Here is a 21,421-nt window from a genome sequence, read left to right as displayed (position 1 = left end):
AAAGTCTAAAGCAATCATCATTTCTTTCCAAGCCTTGAAGAGTAAACAAGTATCCTTTATATAATACTTGATTTATAAGCATTAGTTAATCAAAGATATAACCTTTTAATTAGGAAACTAAATAATTATCTGTGATATGTTCATAAGCATCATCAATCTATCATCATCCATTAAAAAATAGGTAAAAAAATAACAAACCTTAGACTAATAATTAATCTTCAAATAATAACTTATGAAAGCAATGAAGTTAAACAAAGCATACATCACACTTTCATCTCCAATTCTTCACGTCCACTAATTGTAATCTTTGCTATGATTCGATATTAATAATGAAAAATTGATTTTTACTCAATTAAAAAGAGAGAAAGTGCGACAATCATATGATGAGAGGCTGAAAAGCTATAACCAACCACCAAAAAAGGTCAATTTGATTAGATGCTCTTATTAGTACATTAATTTGCTGGCCTTTCGATCGTTTGTTTTCATTTAATTAATGAGGTACTACTACATACTTCGTATCGTAATAAGTATAGCTTTCAATATTTTATTCAATAATGGTGCAATCCGTAATTATTAATACAATAAATAAATATATTAGTATATTAAAGTGGCTAAAATCCAGTTGTACAACTTTTAAAAATTGATCCTATTATATAATTGTGACATTCTTACAATAGGGATATTATTTTATGGTAATATTCACAATTAAATTATTTACATAGCAAAGTTATAAAAATTTAACTAACTCATCACTAAACGCAAAATTAGCCTATATGCTTCGTATGATTGTAATCTAAGAATAAATAATTTACACATTGGATTATTTAATAAACCCTGCATAAAATTTATTTTTTCTCCTACGAAAATACTTCTAAAATCTAATATTTTGAACTCGTGCATTCGTCATGTCATCTCATGCTCAAAAGAAAACTTGACACCATTTTTTTTTCTCTTTTGAGACATTGAGAATCAAATCTTCCCATCAAGACACCCTACTTCTTTTGAATTAAGCACTACTAATTATAGACAATGAAAGTTGGATTTCAAAAATAGGACACTTTATTCTTATTCCTCCCAACTCTAATTGTCAAAAGATCATTCACTTAAATAGACTTTTTTTAGAATTAGAAATGTGGAATGATTCTAGTTATGATTGAGCTTCCTAATCATTGAGATTAGTAGATTTTATTTTTATTTTTAATTTGGGCCTTAATAATTTGTTTGCTACTGTTGTACAATCCTTTATTGGCATTGGTTCAAAAGTTTCTGGTCCATTGGGCTAATGAACTTGCATGAATATAGGCCTAATCAGCTTAGCTCAAGTCCAATAATCACTGGGCCTTAATGCACTCCAAATTCCGGCATTATTGTTTTGAGCAAGCACAATAATGATGAATAACTCTTGATTCTTACTCGACTCACCATTGTTGCAAGGAGACGAATATGAAATATGGAGGCGTACTATATGGCAAAGCGGGGGCAACACCACCATGATATTCTATTTTGGTCCTTTAATCAAGGGGCTAACCTAGCTTTTTCACCCAATAAAAAATCATCTAGAATTTATGATGAATATTTGGCACACAAAAACAAGTTCACAGCATGTTGAAAATGAAAAATCTTCATCCTTCAAACTGTCCTCGCATCATGCCGATTTAAACTCATGTATATAACATTCTGTAGATTTATTTTTTATTTTTTTTATTTATGATAAGGCCAAAAGACTAGTGCGACATAACCTTCTTTTTCTCATTCGAGAATAAAATGTCAAACTGGATGATTAAACTAAGAAAAAACTATACCAATATTCATATTCAAGTGATTCAAATATTGAACAAAAATAAAAAATGTTAAAGAGACATAAAACTTAATTGGGTATAGGAGAGACTCGGAAAGAAGTATGATGAAATTTTCAGTTTGCTGAAGTGTTAAGACAGAGCCCAGAGGGACCGTTGATGTGCATGCTCGACGAAAATTTGACTGAACTGAATATCGCGAGTATTGCCCATGTTTAGACAGGATAAACAGGGTTTATATGCATAATCCTACATGTTATCTACAATTTACTGATTTAGCCTATTCAATGAATGACATTTAAGTTCATAATATTAGTCATACCAACAGTTATTTGCATAGGGTACATAAAACATGGTTAGATGAATAACACAGAATGAGCAAAATCTGAAAACCATTGTCATTGTCATCTGATTACCCGAGGCAATCTAACATAATTGATGATCAGCTATAACACTAAAAATTTGGAGCAAAACAGTTCAAACAATATAATCCTTCATTCCTTCTCATGATCCAAGTGAGCTATTCAAGTCATTTGAGACTTGAGATTTTACATTTAGATAAGACTTCTTCGACCAACAAATAAAAAACTAAAAGTGAGGCAAAATCTCTGAAAAAGTTGAAAAAAAACAACCACCACGAGATTTATTACATCATACAACTAAAGATCCATGGCATTCTGACCATCGGCAACACCCAATATATGATCTCTACTTAATTTGAGAAGTTTCCAAATGACTAATACCTCAGTAAAGATCGCCCTCCTTGTGGGTGTGGATTACACAGTCTGATCGCGGGTAAGAAACACATGTGAGCAAATAACCTTTCTCCATTTGGTTGTCGTCAAGAAAGGATCCATCGGACTGATCAACTGTTCCACTTACGAGCTGACCAGCACAGGTTGAGCAGGCACCTGCCCTGCATGAGTAAGGCAAGTCAACCCCTGCCTCTTCTGCTGCATCGAGGATGTAAGCATCATCAGCAGCCTCAAATTCATGTTCTGTTCCATCTGGCCCGATCAACTTAACCTTGTACATTGCCATTGCAGTGGTTCTATAGCTGGATGAAGATTTCAAGCCAAATGACTTGGAGATACTTTTCACAGAACCCAGAGATGCAGGGCAATTGACCATTGGGGTCATTGCTGTTGGCTTCGGAACGGTTTTAAGCAAGCATTGGGTAGGGAGCTTCACAGTCGACATTTTTAAACCTGAAATTCATTAAAACACATTTTAAGCACGCAAATGATTACAACTTAGTAAAGACAAATTCAAGGAGTAACATGCAGGATAAATCAACTTCATGAGATAAATACAAGTTAGAGTGTAATCACGAGAAGATGAAGCTGAAAAATGTATACATTGTATAGTCAATTATATCTTACGAAAATTTGGCTGAAGAATCGTATGAGCAGCGACAAAATACACACATCTTCATTTCTAACATTCTTAACAAACAATTTCACACTGATCCAAGAGGAGTTCCATTGGAAAAAAATATCACAACCTCAATACTTCGTATTCATTATCACTAAAATGCCAATCAGACATTCAATTATGTTAAGACTCAACTTCACTACTAGAGTAACTAATTCGATAGCTCTGCACATTAAGCACCAAATATACTATATCCTTTACTGGTCACCGTCATACAGCACTGTTCTACTTAAACTCTATCTCATGAAGAAAAAGGCATATTCATTCTAAAACTTAACCAAAGTATTCTATCAAACTCTATGATCCTTCCATCTTTCCCTTGCCCGTGTTTACGGGCTTTTCTATCTCTTTATAAAACCCACCTTCACCCTTTTCCCTAAACCTTCAAACTAACACATTATCTCTTCGTTCTTATCTTCCACATTCAATATATTTCGTGAATTGCATATTTTGGTACTCTACACTATTCGAGGTCTATTCATTACAACTATATAAAGGCAGTTACTTTATTCATAAATCATTATAAAGCAAAGTTCAAGTTCAAATTTTGTAATTTAAGGTTTGTTCCGAATTATTGAAAACAACTAAATTGAATTGATTGGGGCTGAACTGAATAGAGCTGAAATGAATTGTTTACGAGAGAAGGAAATTAGGAACTGAACTGAAACTAAGCAGAACAGGCCCTTAAACTAAATAGCACTAACGAGGCAGAAAAATATAAATTAACAAATGACAATTTAAAGTATAAAACGATCATAAAATTCAATAGTTGTAAGAACGTAGCTTTTTATGTATTCATATAGTGTAAATGATAGTCGACTAATTGGTAAGAGTGGTAAGCCGGCAACAATGATAAAAATCTAAACTTTAAATTCTTATTATGCTCCTAAAAAATGTATTTGCTTATTTATAATTGACCTGAAGCCAGAAAACCAAATAATTTTCTTTTAAAGGGATTTTTTTTCAAATCGGTTAAAGATGAAGAATTTGAATGAAACCCCAATTAACCCCAATAAATTTTGCCTGCGATAATAGTGATGTAATAATTGGTAAAATTGTGTTATCAATTTAGGTTTAGATTACAAACCCTTAAATTATTTTGTTTGAAGAGGGTCACTTTCAGATTAAAAACATAAATCCAAAAACCTCACTCTCACAAAAAATCCCAATAAATCAATTCAAAATTATACAAAGAAATGACAACAAAAAGTGAAAAGATTCAAAAGTCAAACACCCAAATAGAAAACATAGATCAAACCAAGAGATTTCAAGATTTCAAATAAAAATAACAACATTAAATTAACGGAAGAACAATTAGAGACAAAAAATGAAGAAGAATTTTACCTGAAAAGAGGAGAGAGAAGAACGGAGATTACAAGGAGTTTTGATTGTGAGTGTGAAGGCTAACCCCTTTGAAGGTGGCTATGCCTTCTTTTATATGGAAAGGGGAAGAGAAAGGGAAATGACACTTTGCCGCAACACACTTACGAATTATTTTAGAATTTCTTGAAAGTTTAGGAACAAAATAGTAACATGACTCTTCCTAATGCTAATTAGACAATTGGAGGAAATTATTGGGGACTAGATGAAGCCCATACGATGCATGGTTCGTTTAAATTTTTTAAAATATTTTTTTTTTATTTTTTTTATTTATGTGCTAAAATTTGTTACATATTTAGATAAAATTCCTAATATCAAAAGATAATACTTTATATTTAATTAATTTAAACTTTAAAATATCATTCGCCAATTTTGCTTGCATGACATTTGAATTAATTAATTCTAAAATAAATTAATAATCTGTTATTTAATTGGTTACAACTAAAATTTATTATCTTACATGGCATGCTAAGAAAATTAAATCCTGCGTGACTCTCTAAAACTTCGGGGAAAAACTCCTCTTTATATATATATATATATTAGATTTGGGTAGATACTAAGATCCTATTCTCGTCAGATTATTTTCAATTCAGTTCATGTCTAATGATATAAAGCCAAATTTCATACTTTTAAGCTTATATAATAATAATAATAATAATAATAATAATAATAATAATAATAATAATAATAATAATAATAATAATAATAAACAGTTGTGGCCGGCAAAGAGATTCGAGAAGAACACTCTCGTTCCTACACTCGTCGCTGAGCAGACAAGCAGAGGACTAGAGCTGAAATCGGCAATTTCGACAAACCACAACGATAATCAACAATTGTGGCCAGATCTGGAGGATTATGGGAGGAAGGAGAAAGGGACGAATAGGGAGAAAGTTGGTTTGGGGTTAGGCCTTGTATTAATGGGAATAATAAAGAGAAGGGATGACTGTTGGCTCGGTTGCTTTTGTTCCAGTTTATTGTTTTTTCATTTATTTTTTTTTTAATTTTGATAATTTTTTAAAAAGTGTTTTGTATTCTTTTGTCATTTTATTTTTTAATTATATAGTATATGTTTTTAAAATGTTTTGGGGTTCCATGTTTTTAATATATTTTTCATAAATAATTTAATTATAAAGTATATTTTTCTTAAATATTTTAATATGTATATTTGTATATACACATATATATATAATAATAAATAATCAAAAAATCATTAATCCGTAGTTAAAAACCACTAATTAATAAGTTAAGTTAAGTTAAGTTCAGTTCAATTCAGCTCAATTCAGTCAATGAGAACAGACCCTAAGATACATGAACCCTCCCCGAATAATTCAAATTCAAGAATCGGGAGATTGGACCGATATAACTTGTTATGAGTCAGATTGAGTCAATCGGATCAAAACTGTTTCAAATATAATTACATAATTACGATAAACAATGAAGTCGTATTTTACCATCTTTAATATACTCACATGTCTTATCATTGTTATATAAATATCTCATTGATTATGTATGATTTAATAAACAAAATTGTATTTTAATAACAAAAAAGAAACTTGAAAACAAATGTGATGATGTGATACTTCTCCATAAGTAAGTAATTATATGTTTTTTAAAAAAAACAGTAATTATATACTACTCGGTACTTATTATACATGGATTACCTTAACCTATATAAATCTAGGAGTATTCCATTTTAAAACCAATCGGTGATATTCCAGCACCTAGAGAGAATCCGAATTCGAAGAAGGCTAATCATTAGGTAAGATGTTAGCTGGTGGGGTGAAGGTGCCGTGCTAGAAATAGCTAGCATTGCTCGTCTCTTGAGGGGCACGGGAAGCCACATTTGTCGGGTCCAACATTGCACGGCCAAGGGTTTAGCTATTCTAACCCACTATTATAAGTGCATTCTAATTTGTTTCTTCCTAATTTATTTGTATATTAAAATCAAGTATATGCAATTTGTGCAGTCCTCTAATAATTCACTTAACGTCATTTTTAGTTCCAAAGATTCTACAAGCAACTCTTTTGATTTATTTTAACATTGGGGCCCACATAATAATAAGGTGCTAATTTCTGAAAATTAATTAACTTTTGAAACAGTTGGCATAACTGCATATAGTCCGTTCATGTTTCACGAGGACAATGACCAACTTGGTGAAACAGCAGGCGGCAGCCAACGATGGTTTCATGTTTCTTATTTCCTCCATTTTATTTACTCCAAGCATTTACACTATTTACATACAATATTTTATCTTTTATTTTCTAATTTCAAACTTATAAAATACGAAAATACATAGTCATATACAATCTTATTTAACTTTTATGAGTACATTATTAGAATAACACTCTATACTCAACATTTTTGATATCCTGGGATGCAAGGTGCACCTTTCTTTTTTAATATCCTGTGATGCAAGGTGCACCTATATATATTGGTTAATTAATATCCTGGAACCTGGATTAATTAATAAGGAAATGTTAATATGTTACTGATAATTCAAACTTGGCCCAATGTAAGAATTAGGCATCTAAAGCCCAGATGGAAACATGGAGCTGAAGTGGGCCACTAGGGTGGGCTTCACCCATATCAAATACTGAACATTGGGCTGATTATTGGTAATTAGATTTATGGTCTTGTTCACTTCACCTTAAAAAAATAATATTCAGTAAAAATAATTTCAGTTCAGTAAAATTAATTTCAGTTCTGTAAAATAAGTTTAATTCAGCAAAAATAATTTCACTTCAGTAAAAATAGTTTCAGTTCAGCAAAAATAAGGTAAAGTGAACAGGACCTAAAACGCTAATTAATACGAAGTTGCTTCAAAAATCTGATAAATTAATCCAAGAACCAGGCAAGTAGGCAACTAACTATACTCCATTTCTTAGATTATTACTTTGTATTTAGGTCTCGTTCACTTCACCTTATTTTCATTAAATTGAAATTATTTTTGCTGAACTTAAATTAATTTTACTAAACTAAAATTATATTTGCTGAACTGAAATTATTTTTACTAAATCTCTATTATATTTCTTCTTTATATTTACTGATTTTTACTGAACTGAAATTATTTTTACTGAATACTTCCTCTGTTTTTATATGGTTGCAACACTTCTCTTTTCACGCTTGCCGATGAATGTTTTCAATAGTTAATATCTTTAATCCCGACATGTAAAAATTATAAACATTTGATGTTAAAATTGTATAAGTCGAGGCGAATCTAACAAGATCTCACATGACTATATTTAAACCGTCAAAGCTAGTCAAAGCGAAATACATGAATAGTGTAAAAGTCAAACTGTTGCAACTATTAAAAAACGGAGGAAGTATTATTTTTTTAAGGTGAGTAAACGGGCCCTAATTATATGACAATATCTCCACCAAATTAAAGCACATCGTATAATATAACGTTGCACCAATATGATCTTAGTTTAATGACAAAGATTGACAGTCTGTGCACATTAAGTTTGTCCCAAGTTCAAATCCTCCTAACAAAAAAATATACTACCTCCATTACATATTAGTTGTAATTTTGGGGTAATATTTTTGAGATATAAATTATTGCAAATTAAAGCTACAACTAATCTATAACTAATACTAAAGTAATTATCGCTTACATCATAATTCGTAACTATACACGAGGCATCTTCTTATTAAAAATTTCCCCTTCAAAAATATTGTTGACATCATTTTTTATTTATTTATTTATTTATTTATTTTTGTTATATTTTTATTTATTATTATTTTTTTTCTTTTTCAAGGTTAAGCTAACATTTTTAAATATTATATATATGAAGTTAATTATAGTATTTATGTCCTCCATTTTAGCTCAATAAATTTAACAAGAGAGATTAGGATTACTATGTTTTGCTTAAAAAATTTATGTTACACCATTACAAGTGATTTTTTTACCTATTAAAACCGTGCATCGCACAGGACTAACCTAGTATGTAACGAAGGGAAGTACTAGTATATGTAAGCATAAGACTACAAGTAATCCCAAGTTTGTTCAAGAACCTAAAGAATTACATGATATCTAAAGCCAATACTCTTTAAGAACTGTAAAACGATGTAATTTACAAAGTAATACTAATCATTTTCGAACTTCATAAAATATACAAAATGGCTAAAAGAAACCGTTATCAATTGATTCCTTGTATTGATAAATATTAATATTTCTAAACCCAAAATATCATTCTTTAGTCATGAAAACATGTAAGTTGGTCCAATTATTCTTATATTCACCCAAAAAGTTCTTGATTATGTGCTGTCAATATTGCTTAGTAGCCCTGTCAAAAAAAAAAAAAAAAAATTGCTTAGTAGCAGTTATGTTATATGACAAAACGAAGGGAGATCTTTTGACAAGTTCATAACTTAAGCGAGTTCAACCTGTACTCTTCCTATCATTAAAATTAACTACTCATATTTAATAATCTTATTTTTTTTTTTTATTAACTCATATTTAATAATCTGAAAATGTAAATAGTAAAAGTCTAATTCCAAAATAACGAACAGTTCAATTATATATGTTTGTCGTTGAATTGAAAAATTCGTGCTGACATAGGTTATATCTAATAGAACATTTTTAAAATAATTTTATTAAAGACTTGCACAACTTTATTTATTATTTTAGTGATTTTATGTCATGGAATTAATCCAAGCAATGGCTTATATAAAGGCCGTGAACATATTATTTGCTTCACAACTCATCTTAATTTAGCAATTTCAAAGCTTTTATCAAAATTCCCCTAGAAAACAATAAAAATCTCTTGTGGGAATCATCTGATTTAATTAAGTACGTCCATTTAACAAAATGGGTCTAAATCATGCTTCACTCATGTCTTTCTTATTCATGACCTTAGTCGCAGTTTCATTTGCTCGCGAATACCCCACCCCAGGGTATATGGCACCATCGTACTCTCCCGAGTACAAGGCGCCTACTTATAGCCCAGCACCAGTATACAAACCACCGGTTTACTCACCACCACATGTGTATGAGTCTCCAGAATACACTCCATCACCAGTGTACAAGTCCCCAACTTACCCACCTATGTACAACCCATCACCGGTTTACAACACTCCAGAGTACAAATCTCCTGAATACAACCCATCACCGGTTTACAAATCTCCCGAGTACAAATCTCCTGAGTACACACCGTCACCAGTTTACAAATCTTCCGAGTACAAATCTCCTGAATACACACCATCATCGGTTTACAAATCTCCCGAGTACAAATCCCCCGAGTACAAATCTCCTAAATACACCCCATCACCAGTTTACAAATCTCCTGAATACACACCATCACCGATTTACAAATCCCCTGAATACAAATCTCCTAAATACACCCCATCACCGGTTTATGAATCTCCAGAGTACAAGTCTCCAAAATACACACCATCCCCCGAGTACAAGTCTCCAAAAGATACCCCTTCCCCAGTCTACACTCCACCAACATACGGATCTCCTTCATATACTCCATCACCAATTTATTGATTATTTATTACCTCATCACAAATGCGCAAGACCTACTAGCAGTCTTCTACATATTTACACCGAGTATTCAATTTAACCATTGTTATTAGGTTTGGTAAATTTTTCATATCTCATGTTTGCTTTTTGTTCAAAATAAATTGACTATGTTTGTCAGCTAATAATGAGCTTGTGTATTGTACAGGCTATTTGTGTAATACAGTATAATCTATAGATTTATAAATAAACGTTACGAGTTTTTTTTTAATTCTGATGTATCTACCTATTACGTAGTATTATTATTTGCTTGAGGTGCCATATACATCTAGTAAATTAATGTCATAATTTGGTCAATGCATATACTCCCTATATATAGGACATATCAGGTGGTAACAAAATTTGATTACCTGAAAAATTGAAGTTTCCAATAGCTTTCAGGTTATAATGATTAAACAATAATAATTAGACTGCTCATTGTGCTCAAAATTCAACAGATCAGGAGTTGAAACAAGCAGTCAAACACATCATATAAGAAAGTTATTAATGGTTAAAACAAAATTAAATATAACGACCTCAAACTTAAAAAAAAAAAAAATAATAAATAAATAAATAAAACTGCCTAATGGTCTAACATTGTGACTTTGTGAGTTGTGACATTTTTGTTGTATGGAAGTTAGTCAAATTTTAAAATGGAAGAAGTAACATTTTTTTTTTTTTTGAAGACAAATGAAAGAAGTAACATATTCAATAGTTCTGTAAAAAAGAACATATTCAATAGTGAATCACATTTAACATAAAATAAAATTATTGTTGAACATGATTGGTTTTCAACGGTAATAGTTAACGAAAAACAAAATAAATCTAAGAACAATCTATCCAAATTTCACTTATATGACATAGGACTTGTTCTGTTCAGCTTAATTTTAGTTCAGTTCAGTTCAGTTCAACTCTAATCAGTTCAGTTCAGTTTACTTCAATTCAGTTCAGTTCAGCTCCAATCAATTCAGTTCAGTTCAGTTTCTAATTTCCTTCTCTCATTAACAATTCATTTCAGCTCTATTCAGTTCAATTCAGCTCCAATCAGTTCAGTTCAGTTCAGTTGAGCCCCAATCAGTTTAGTTCAGTTCAGTAAATTAAAACAGACCCATATACTATAATATAAGAATAATGTTTTATAATACTGAAATCGTCAACTTTTGAGGCACAACACAATTATAAAAAGAAGTATCATTGCATTGTGACATTATCTCAAACTCTCATATTATGTCTCATGAACTGTTGTATAGAGTCATAGAGAAATAAATGTTTAAACGCTAACTTAGCACAGAAGCCATAAGGTGAGGAAAATGATGAAAATACCTCTGCATAATCCAACTCATTATCCTTAATATCATGGATCCCACGACACCTTAGGAAGCCAATATTATGGGTTTTTTTTTAAATATATATATATATATATATATATATATATATATTTGAAACTTAATATCTATTTTATTGGTTGATTTTGATCATGTATTACCATCCAATATTTATTTCTCTATCTCATTTATTCATCTCATATAACTGTTGCTCATATCCACATCAATAACCCCCTATATCAATTATCGACCCACACCAATTGCATCCGCATAACTTACATCACCGTCATACTACGAAAGCCTAAGATTTTTGGATCTTTGGGAGTCAATTCGAAAATTCCAAGCGTTGTCATGGTTCGCCCAGAAATCTCGAACAAACACCTGGGAGATTTGAAAATCCCAGGTGTTCCTTACGAACGACTGAAAAAGAAAGATGTATCTGCTCGCCGGTGTCAATCCCCTTGCCTTTGCGATTTCCTGACATCTTATCCTCCCTTGTAGCCTCGACGCGAAAAAAAATAAAAAAAATAAAAAAAAAATAGATTTGGTTGGTACATGGTTTCCTAGTGACGGTTGATTTTGGTGGTTGAATTTGGGTGCCTTGCTTAGTGGTGGTTGAATTGGTAGTGGACCTGGTGGTTGATTTTAGTGGGTGAAATTAAGGATGTTAGGGGTGAAGAAAGAAAAAGGTAAAAGTGAAAATAATGTTTGAAGGGTTATTTGAGGGAGGGGTAGATAAGTATGTTCAATTATAAAAATGGGTGTTATCTGGTAAATATCGGGTATGATTTAGTACCATGTTTTTCCCTTGCAAACAAAGCGGAGAATATTTCATTGGTATTGATCTAATATACTTCCTTTTTTTTTTCTTTTTTTTTTTTTTTTTTTTAATTACTAGCTACTTCTTCTTCACGTTTTTTATTGCATATATTTAGTCGTTTATATATTAAATTATGCACTTGTAATAATTATAAAAATTAGGTTTTAATAAATATGTACATATTTCTTTAATTGTAAATTACTCCCTCCGTCCCTTAATACAAAGCCTCATTTTCTTTTTGGGTAAACCAAAATACAATGTCTCTTTCTATTTAAAGGTTGTATTTTTTGACATTATTACCCTATTTTTATGAGTTGTCATCTTTTTTCCTTCACTTTTAACATCAATTTCCAACACTTTCTCTCTCTATCTTTTCAATTATTCCCAACTACGTTTTCTTTTTCTCTATCTCTCTCTAACCCCACATGGACATATGTACTTTTAATCATTAGTTTTACAAAATTTACAACTTTCTTAATTTCCGCGCAAAAACCAAAAGAGTCTTTGTATTAAGGGACGGAGGGAGTAGGAAATATAACTGATGTTTAGTGTGTTAATAATGTACATTTAAAGTTGTAATTTATAACAAAGGGATCACTTGGGTGCAAAATCTTCAACTCTTTCCTCTCAAAAGATGTAAAGGTATGTGGTATGGGTTAAAACCTAAATCACTTTCTAAATTTATTTTTATTTTTTAACATGTGCAATTGTGCTTAATCAAAACGCGTTAGACAATTTGTTGGGTCTTTGAGACGTACCACCAAACCTTAGTTTCGGATCATATTCAAACACTTCATAATATTTTTTTATTTTTTAAACGCTATTGGGAAAATAAAGAAATTAAGAGATGTCTTTTGATTAGTTCTGAACTTGAGAAAGTTAAATGCCTATTGTTCCTAATGTCCCTATCATTATAAATTTATAACCAAGTGGTACTACTAGATAATAAAATAAGTCATTTGCATCAAATTACTACTTCCAACTCATATATTGTCAATTTGAATGTTAATAGTAAAAGTCTACAAGCAACCAATAAAAAAAGGAACAATTCAAGTAATTTTTGCATTGAATTGAAATAATGATAGACAAAAGTTACTAATATGAACTACTCCGTAATTGAAAGATTGAAGACTTGCTCAAATTAGAGTTATTATTTTAGTGATTTTATGCATGGAATCAATCCAAGCAATGGCTTATATATAGGCCATTAACAAATCATGTGCTTCACAACTCATTCTTCATTCAACAATTCAATTCTCTAATAAAAAAAAGAAAAAATTTCAAAGAATAATACAACCTTTGACTCATTTTTTTTTTTTTTTAATAATACGACCTTTTGATTATACTTGAATATTACAATCTTTGGGGGTCTTAATTTTAAACAGGTTAAAAAAACTTGTAAGGACGTGGCATTATATAATTGGTTTAAATTATTTAATTTTATTTTATTTTTCTAAAAAGTTTGATTAAAAAAATTGAAAAAAAAAAAAAATTAATCCCCCTCCCCTGCCAACCGTCCTCCTCCCTCGCCAGCACCGATTAGCCCACCTTCCCCACCTTGGCCTTTCCTACTCGCCAACCATGACCGTCGACCACCGTCAATCCCATCTCCCCCACCACCGGCCACCAATCCTACTACTAGCCTGCTATTCTCGACCCCGATCTCGATTTGTTTTGAGGGGTTTTGATAATGGTGGAAGCCGATTTGGGTTCATGGAGGGGTAGAGGGGTTGAGGCTTGTGAATGCTGGAGTGGGCAAGCAACGGCAGGTGGTGGCCGAGATGAGGAGGGACGGTATTCAGGGTTGGGTTCAGGCTGGTTTTCGGGGTTAAGTAGTTGAGTTTCAGGGCGGGGTGGTTTTTCGGGTTTGGGTTTCAGGCAGGTGGTGGCCGAGAAGAGGAGGGATGGATATAGGACTAGGTTGGCGGCGCTTTTTTAGGTGGTTTGGTGGGTCGGCGTGCGGCTCTTTTTTGGGTGGTTTGGTTTGTCGGCGGCGCTTTTTAGGTGGTTTGGTAGGGAAGACGCGTTGCCAGAGGTGGTGCTGGGGTGGTATTAGAGGGGAGGAGAGAGAAATTTTTTTTTAAAAAAAAATAAATTTTTTTAGTTAATCATAGGGCAACACGTGGCATGGTTAACCTGTTAAACAGGTTACAATCGATTTTTGCCTGTTTAAAATTGAAACCCTTCAAAGGTTGTAATGTTTAGGTATAAATCAAAAGGTTGTATTATTTAAAAAACGGCTCAAAAATTGTATTATTTTTAACAATTTTTCCTAAAAAAAATCTTCGTTAGAGCTCCTGTGAGAATAATCTGATCAAAGTACTTTCAACAAAATGGCTCTTAATCACTCCACTTCTATCTTTCGTGCTCATAACCTTGGTGGCAGTTTCATCTGCTCGCGAATACCCCACTTCGGGGTATAAGACACCTTCCTACTCTCCTGAGTACAAGGCACCAACTTATTACCCGTCACCAGTATACAAATCACCGGTTTATTCATCACCACCAGTGTATGAGTCTCCGAAATACTCATCACCACCACCAATGTACAAGTCTCCAACATACAACTACCCACCGGTATACTCTCCACCGTCAACATACACCCCACCCACATACAAGTCCCCAATGTACTACATGTCTCCGGTTTACACACCACCAACATACAAGACCCCAAATTACACACCTTCACCAAAGTACACCCCATCACCGGTATACAAATTTCCAGAATATCCATCACCAACATACAATCCTCCAAAATACACCCCTTCACCGGTATACCAATCTCCAGAACATAACCCATCACAAATCTCCTGAATACACACCATCACCGGAGTACAAATTCCCAACCTACTCACCTTCACTAGAGTACAATTCCCCAACTTACACCCGTGATGGTGTACAAATCCCCAACCTACTCAGCTTCACTAGTGTACAATTCCCCAACTTACACCCCTTCCCCAGTTTACTCTTCGCCAACTTATGAGCATCCCGAATACACTCCATCGCCAATATACTAATTTTTGTCTCACCACACAGTGAAATCCCAGGGAGTGATATTTAGGTTTGAGGTTTGACAAGTCCTTTATCTTGTAATGTTTTTTTTTTCCCAAAATAAATGACAATGTTGGTCATTAAGGTCGTGATTGTTTATTCTAATCAATAACTATAAGACTTAAATTTTTTATTTATCCAAGTATTTCTTTGTTGTTATGAAATATATAGAAATTAGAGGATTAAGAGAAGAAGGTAATAAGAGAAGTATTACTACTTTTATGTATTACTCTTGGTAATATTTTTGTGCATCATACAAGTGAAATTACATGGCTATTTATAGTAGTAAGAACCACTATTACATTGTGGGCTATAACCTTAGAGGGTGGCAATTAGGGTTGGCTACTACATTAAATGCAATGAAGAATTGGAGTGTGGACATTCACACCTTGACTAATTTAATTAACTCTTAACACTCCCCCTTGAATGTCCATACAGAATAGGGTATATGTTGCCTCGTTAAAACCTTGCTAGGTAAAACCCTTTAGGATAAAAGCCATAGCTAAGGGAAAAGAGTACAACAATACATTACTATATGCTTTAGTGTACTGCCTCATTAAAAACCTTGTCAGGAAAAACCCATTGGGATAAAAACCTGATCGAAGGGAAAAAGAGTGCAGTGCATATAATGCTCCCCCTGATTTTAACATAGTTTATGAAGACGACGCATCCCAATCTTGTGGACCAACCGCTCAACACTCTTCGAAGGTAGGGACTTTGTAAACAAGTCTGCAAGATTATCAGATGATTGGATCTGTTGGACATTTATCTTCCCTTCCTTCTGCAAATCGTGTGTAAAGAACAGTTTTGGGGATATATGTTTAGTCCTATCACCTTTAAAATATCCTTCAGTTACTTGTGCGATACATGCAGTATTATCTTCATAAATGATGGTTGGACTTTCAGTTACTTCTTTCATCCCACATTCTTCTTGGATATTGCCGATCATTGACCTTAGCCATACACACTCACGTCCTGCTTCATAAAGGGCAATCAACTCAGCATGATTTGATGATGTCGCAGTTAAGGTTTGCTTTGTTGATTTCCAAGAAATTGCAGTTCCACCATAGGTGAACAGATATCCAGTTTGTGACTTGGCGTTTTGTGGGTCTGATAGATATCCAGCATCTGCATATCCGATGAGGGTGGCATCTTGCCTTGATTGATAAAACAAACCAAGATCTTTTGTTCCTCGTAGATATCGTAGTAAGTGTCTTACTCCTTTCCAGTGTCTCTTCGTTGGTGCGTTGCTAAACCTGGCTAACAAATTCACAGAAAAAGCTATGTCTGGTCTAGTATTGTTAGCTAGATACATTAGAGCCCCAATTGCACTTAGATATGGTACTTCAGGACCAAGGACATCCTCGTTTTCCTCTCGAGGTCTAAATGGATCATATTTCATAGTCAAAGACCGAACAATCATCGGGGTGTTTGTTGGGGTCGCTTTGTCCATGAAAAAACGTTTTAACACTCTTTCGGTGTAGTTAGACTGATGGACGAAAATACCATTATTTAAGTGCTCAATTTGCAATCCAAGGCAAAATTTAGTTTGTCCAAGGTCTTTCATCTCAAATTCTTTCATCAAGTATTTTGCAGTTCTTTCAAGTTCATTTGGGGTTCCAATGATATTCAAGTCATCAACATAAACTGCAACAATTGCAAACCCTGATTGTGATCTCTTAATGAAAACACAAGGACTGATTTGATTATTCTTGAACCCTTCTTTCATAAGGTATTCACTAAGACGATTATACCACATCCTCCCAGACTGTTTCAATCCATAAAGTGACCTTTTTAATTTTATGGAAAGTAAATGTCTAGGCTTGTGGTTTTCTGGTAATTTTAGTCCATCTGGGACTTTCATATAAATATCTGTATCGAGTGACCCATATAAATATGCGGTTACTACATCCATTAATCGCATCTTTAGTCCTTCTGAGACTGTCAAGCTTACCAAAAATCTTAACGTAGTTGCATCAACTACGGGAGAATATGTCTCCTCATAATCAATCCCTGGAATTTGAGAAAAACCTTGGGCTACAAGTCTTGCCTTGTATCTTACAATTTCATTTTTCTCATTTCGTTTTCTCACAAATACCCACTTGTATCCAACTGGCTTTACACCTTCTGGTGTAAGGGTTATTTTTCCAAACACTTCTCGTTTTTCGAGTGACTTTAACTCTGTCTGCATTGCCTCTTTCCATTTTGGCCAATCATGCCTGCAACAACATTCTTCCACTGTTCTTGGTTCACTATCATTTTCGTCAGATGCCATTTCAATTGCAATGGAATATGCAAATATTTCATTTACGATAACATCATTTCTATTCCAATAATTCCTGGTAGAAACAAAATTTATTGAAGTTTCATTGTTATCGATGTTATGGTCATCTTGTTCATCCCCTTTCGGATTATCATCTTTTTCTCTATTCTTATCTGTACTTTGTCTTTCTTGACCTTCTATAAGGGGAATATTGTCGATCTCATCAGGTCTTTTTAATTTTCTTGGTTTAGAGTCTTTTGAACCAAGTGGTCTTCCACGCTTTCGGCGTGCTAGAGATTCATTTTCAATGATCTTATCACCAGAAGGAATTTCAATTCGTGCAGGGGCATTTTCAGCTGGTATATGTGATTTTGTCACTTTCTTTGCATCTATAAATGCATCAGGCAGCTGATTTGCAATGCTTTGTAAATGAACAATTTTCTGAACTTCTTGTTCACACATATTTGTTCGTGGATCAAACATTGACAATTGTGTTTCATTCCAAATGATTTCTATTTCTTTCTTTCGTGGGTCCACTTTCTCTCCCCCTAAGGCTGGGAATACTGTCTCATTGAAATGACAGTCGGCAAATCTGGCCGTAAATAAATCACCGGTCATTGGTTCAAGATATTTAATTATGGAGGGTGATTCAAACCCAACATAAATTCCCAGCCTTCTTTGTGGACCCATCTTTGTTCGTTGGGGTGGAGCAATAGGAACATACACCGCACAACCAAAAATTTTTAGATGTGAGATATTAGGTTCTCGACCAAAAACTAATTGTAGTGGTGAGAACTTATGATAAGCAGTTGGTCTCAACCTAATTAGAGTTGCCGCATGTATTATGGCATGACCCCAAGCAGATGAAGGCAATTTTGATCTCATCAATAATGGCCTTGCAATCAATTGTAGTCTCTTAATTAATGACTCAGCAAGTCCATTTTGTGTATGAACATGAGCTACAGGATGTTCTACAACAATTCCAATCGACATACAATAATCATTAAATGTTTGGGATGTAAATTCCCCTGCATTGTCAAGCCTTATTCTTTTTATTGTATGGTCTGGAAATTGTGCTCTTAGTTTAATAATTTGAGCAAGGAGTTTTGCAAAAGCAACATTTCTACTGGATAAGAGACTTACATGTGACCATCGAGTTGAGGCATCAATTAATACCATAAAATATCGGAATGGTCCACATGCAGGATTAATTGGTCCACAAATGTCTCCTTGAATCCTCTCTAAAAATGTTGGAGATTCAGTAGCAATTTTGTTCATAGATGGTCTTATTATTAATTTGCCAAGTGAACATGCAGAGCATGTTAATTCATCTGATCGAGGGATTTTAACATTCCTAATTGAATGTCCTACTGAATTTTCTATAATCTTGTGCATCATTCCTGTACCAGGATGACCCAAACGATCATGCCATAAATTTAGCAGATTCTTATTATCTAACTTCTGGTTAGATATCAAATTTATTTCAACTGGTCGTATATCTATATGATATAACCCTGAAGAATATGCTGGCAATTTCTCATACACATGTTTCTTGCCATGTTTTTCTGCCGTGAGGCATAAATATTCTTTTTGATCCACTATCATTGTTTCTAAATGAAAACCATTTTGACGCACATCTTTAAAACTTATAAGATTTCTTCGAGATTTACTCGAATATAAAGCGTCAATAATGATTAATTTTGTTCCATTTGGGAGTATTATGCAAGCTTTTCCAGAACCTTCTATTAGCTTGGCTGACCCAGAAATGGTATTAACATTTGCTTGAAATAATTTTAACTTTAAAAAATATTTTCTATCCTTCAGAATAGTGTGTGTTGTTCCACTGTCCAAAAGGCATTGAAATTTGGAACCAACTTCGGGCAGATCCATATCTTCATAAAATAATAAGTATAAGATTAGTTTAAGATAATTAAACTGGACGTACTTTATTAATAATGAATAATTAAGAGTACATAACTTGAACATGAAAAAAAAAAAAACATACAAGAAAAGTACATAATGAAAACATAATACATATCATAGTAATTGATGAATTATCTAAACATGATTATTCTCTCCAAAGATAAATTCACCACTAGCTTCACCATTGTCTATGTGGAAATCAGACACATCAAGGCTAATTCCAGGGACATTTTCTTCATTAACATAATTTGTTTCGGCATGTTTTTCTTTCCCTTTAATGGAAGCCTGGTATAGTTCTACCAGATGTTTGGCCGTACGACAAGTACGTCCCCAATGTCCAGTCATGCCACATCTATAACATGTGTCTTTTCCTTTTGTGGTGGCTTGATTTTTGTTTCCTTGTTGATGCCCCCTTTGAGTGTTGTTTCTAGGGGGAAATTGGCCTCTACCACGGCCATAACCACGTCCACGGCCACGTCCGCGGAAATTTCCACGACCTCTGCCACGGTTATTATATTTTCCACGTCCACCTCTATGAGCAACATTTGTCTCGGGTGGATTTGAGCTTTCTACAGCATTTGTTTCATTGAATGCTTGAGACCCAGTTGGTCTTAGGTTGTGATTCTTCAACAGAAGATCATTATTCTTTTCAGCAACCAATAATGTAGAAATAAGCTCAGAATATTTTGCAAAGCCTCTTTCACGGTATTGCTGTTGCAATACAATGTTGTTAGCATGGAATGTAGAGAGTGTTTTCTCTATCATTTGTACTTCAGTGACTGGTTGATCACAATATCTCAATATTGATACGATTTTATATAATGATGAATTATAATCACTGACAGATTTAAAGTCCTGAAATCTCAGGTTTGTCCACTCAAATTGTGCTGAAGGAAGGAGTACCCTTTTATGGTGGTCATATCTTCCTTTCAAGCTATCCCATAGTTCTCTGGGATTTTCCACCATTAAATACTCAGTTTTCAAACTGTTATGTAAATGATGCCTTAAGAGAACTATAGCTTTTGCTTTCTCTTGATCAGTTGGAACTTTAACTTGAGCAGGGGCATCTTTTTCATTTCCTGGGATGGTAATTTCTTTGATTGTATGTTCCAATCCCTGAGCCTTCAAATTCATTTGGGCATCAACTGTCCATTCAAGATAATTATGTCCAGACAAGTCTAATACGTCAAATTGTCTTTTCATCAAGTCTCCCATTTTAACTACAATCAAATAGGTAATTATTATTAAGCCAATTAAGCAAGTGATAATTAAAGTAATCAAATTGTAATCATAATAATAATCCATTTAAAACATATTTGCTTCTCCCCCTTGGGTTATTATTATGATTTACATAAAGTTAAGCTAAAATTAAACATGATAATTACGTTAGTTAAACAATGACAACAACAATAATAACAATAACAATGATAATAATAACAATAACAATAAATACTACTACTATCACTACATCACCGACAACGACAACAACAACAATAATAATAATAATAATAATAATAATAATAATAATAATATTAATGACATACATTAATGATAAGACAAAAGAAATATTTATTATAACAAAATGCACTTATAATCTACCTAGAAGACAAAAAAAACTTGAAGTACTACGGAGATTACATGCATGAATTCTCTTTGTCGAAAAACCGAGCGCTACTTATGTAAAATGATGAAAATCATCATTGCCATTAATAAAACTACTAGGGCCATAATTAAAACTAAATATAGTTTTAATTTCCTTAAATCTTCTTCGAAAGTAAAGGGGTGTGGTGGTTGTCGGTTGTCGACGGGGAACATGGTGTATGACCGGTGTAAATGGAGGAAGAAGAAGAGGAGATAATTTGGGTAAAGTTTAAGGAGGGGATAAGGTTTGTATGGTGAAATAAGGGGGTGTAATCCGCCTTTTA

The 21,421-nt window shown here is 33.1% G+C and overlaps 1 protein-coding gene and 1 pseudogene across 1 annotated transcript; one reads left to right on the top strand and one right to left on the bottom strand.

Annotated features, from left to right (window-relative positions):
* Nucleotides 1-2,272: 2,272 nt before the first annotated feature.
* LOC145571481 (ferredoxin, root R-B2-like) lies at nucleotides 2,273-4,724 on the bottom strand. Its single transcript, XM_081630515.1, has 2 exons — nucleotides 4,575-4,724; nucleotides 2,273-3,004 (listed from the first exon to the last, which is right to left on the bottom strand). The coding sequence occupies exon 2, from the start codon at nucleotides 2,994-2,996 to the stop codon at nucleotides 2,541-2,543; it is 456 nt and encodes a 151-aa protein (XP_081486641.1). The 5' UTR covers nucleotides 2,997-3,004; nucleotides 4,575-4,724; the 3' UTR covers nucleotides 2,273-2,540.
* A 4,697-nt stretch (nucleotides 4,725-9,421) lies between these two features.
* Nucleotides 9,422-21,421, top strand: part of LOC145569947 (uncharacterized) — a 29,568-nt pseudogene continuing 17,568 nt past the window's right edge.

Source organism: Chenopodium album, chromosome 12, assembly GCF_948465745.1.
Source record: "Chenopodium album chromosome 12, dcCheAlbu1.1, whole genome shotgun sequence".
Classification (NCBI taxonomy): Eukaryota; Viridiplantae; Streptophyta; class Magnoliopsida; order Caryophyllales; family Amaranthaceae; genus Chenopodium; species Chenopodium album.
Note: the sequence above shows the minus strand (reverse complement) of the source record. Positions and strands in the feature narration are given on the sequence as shown.

Bases quoted from the DNA above. Each gene is read 5' to 3' on its own strand.
- LOC145571481 (XM_081630515.1), bottom strand. From the start codon at position 2,996: ATGTCGACTGTGAAGCTCCCTACCCAATGCTTGCTTAAAACCGTTCCG.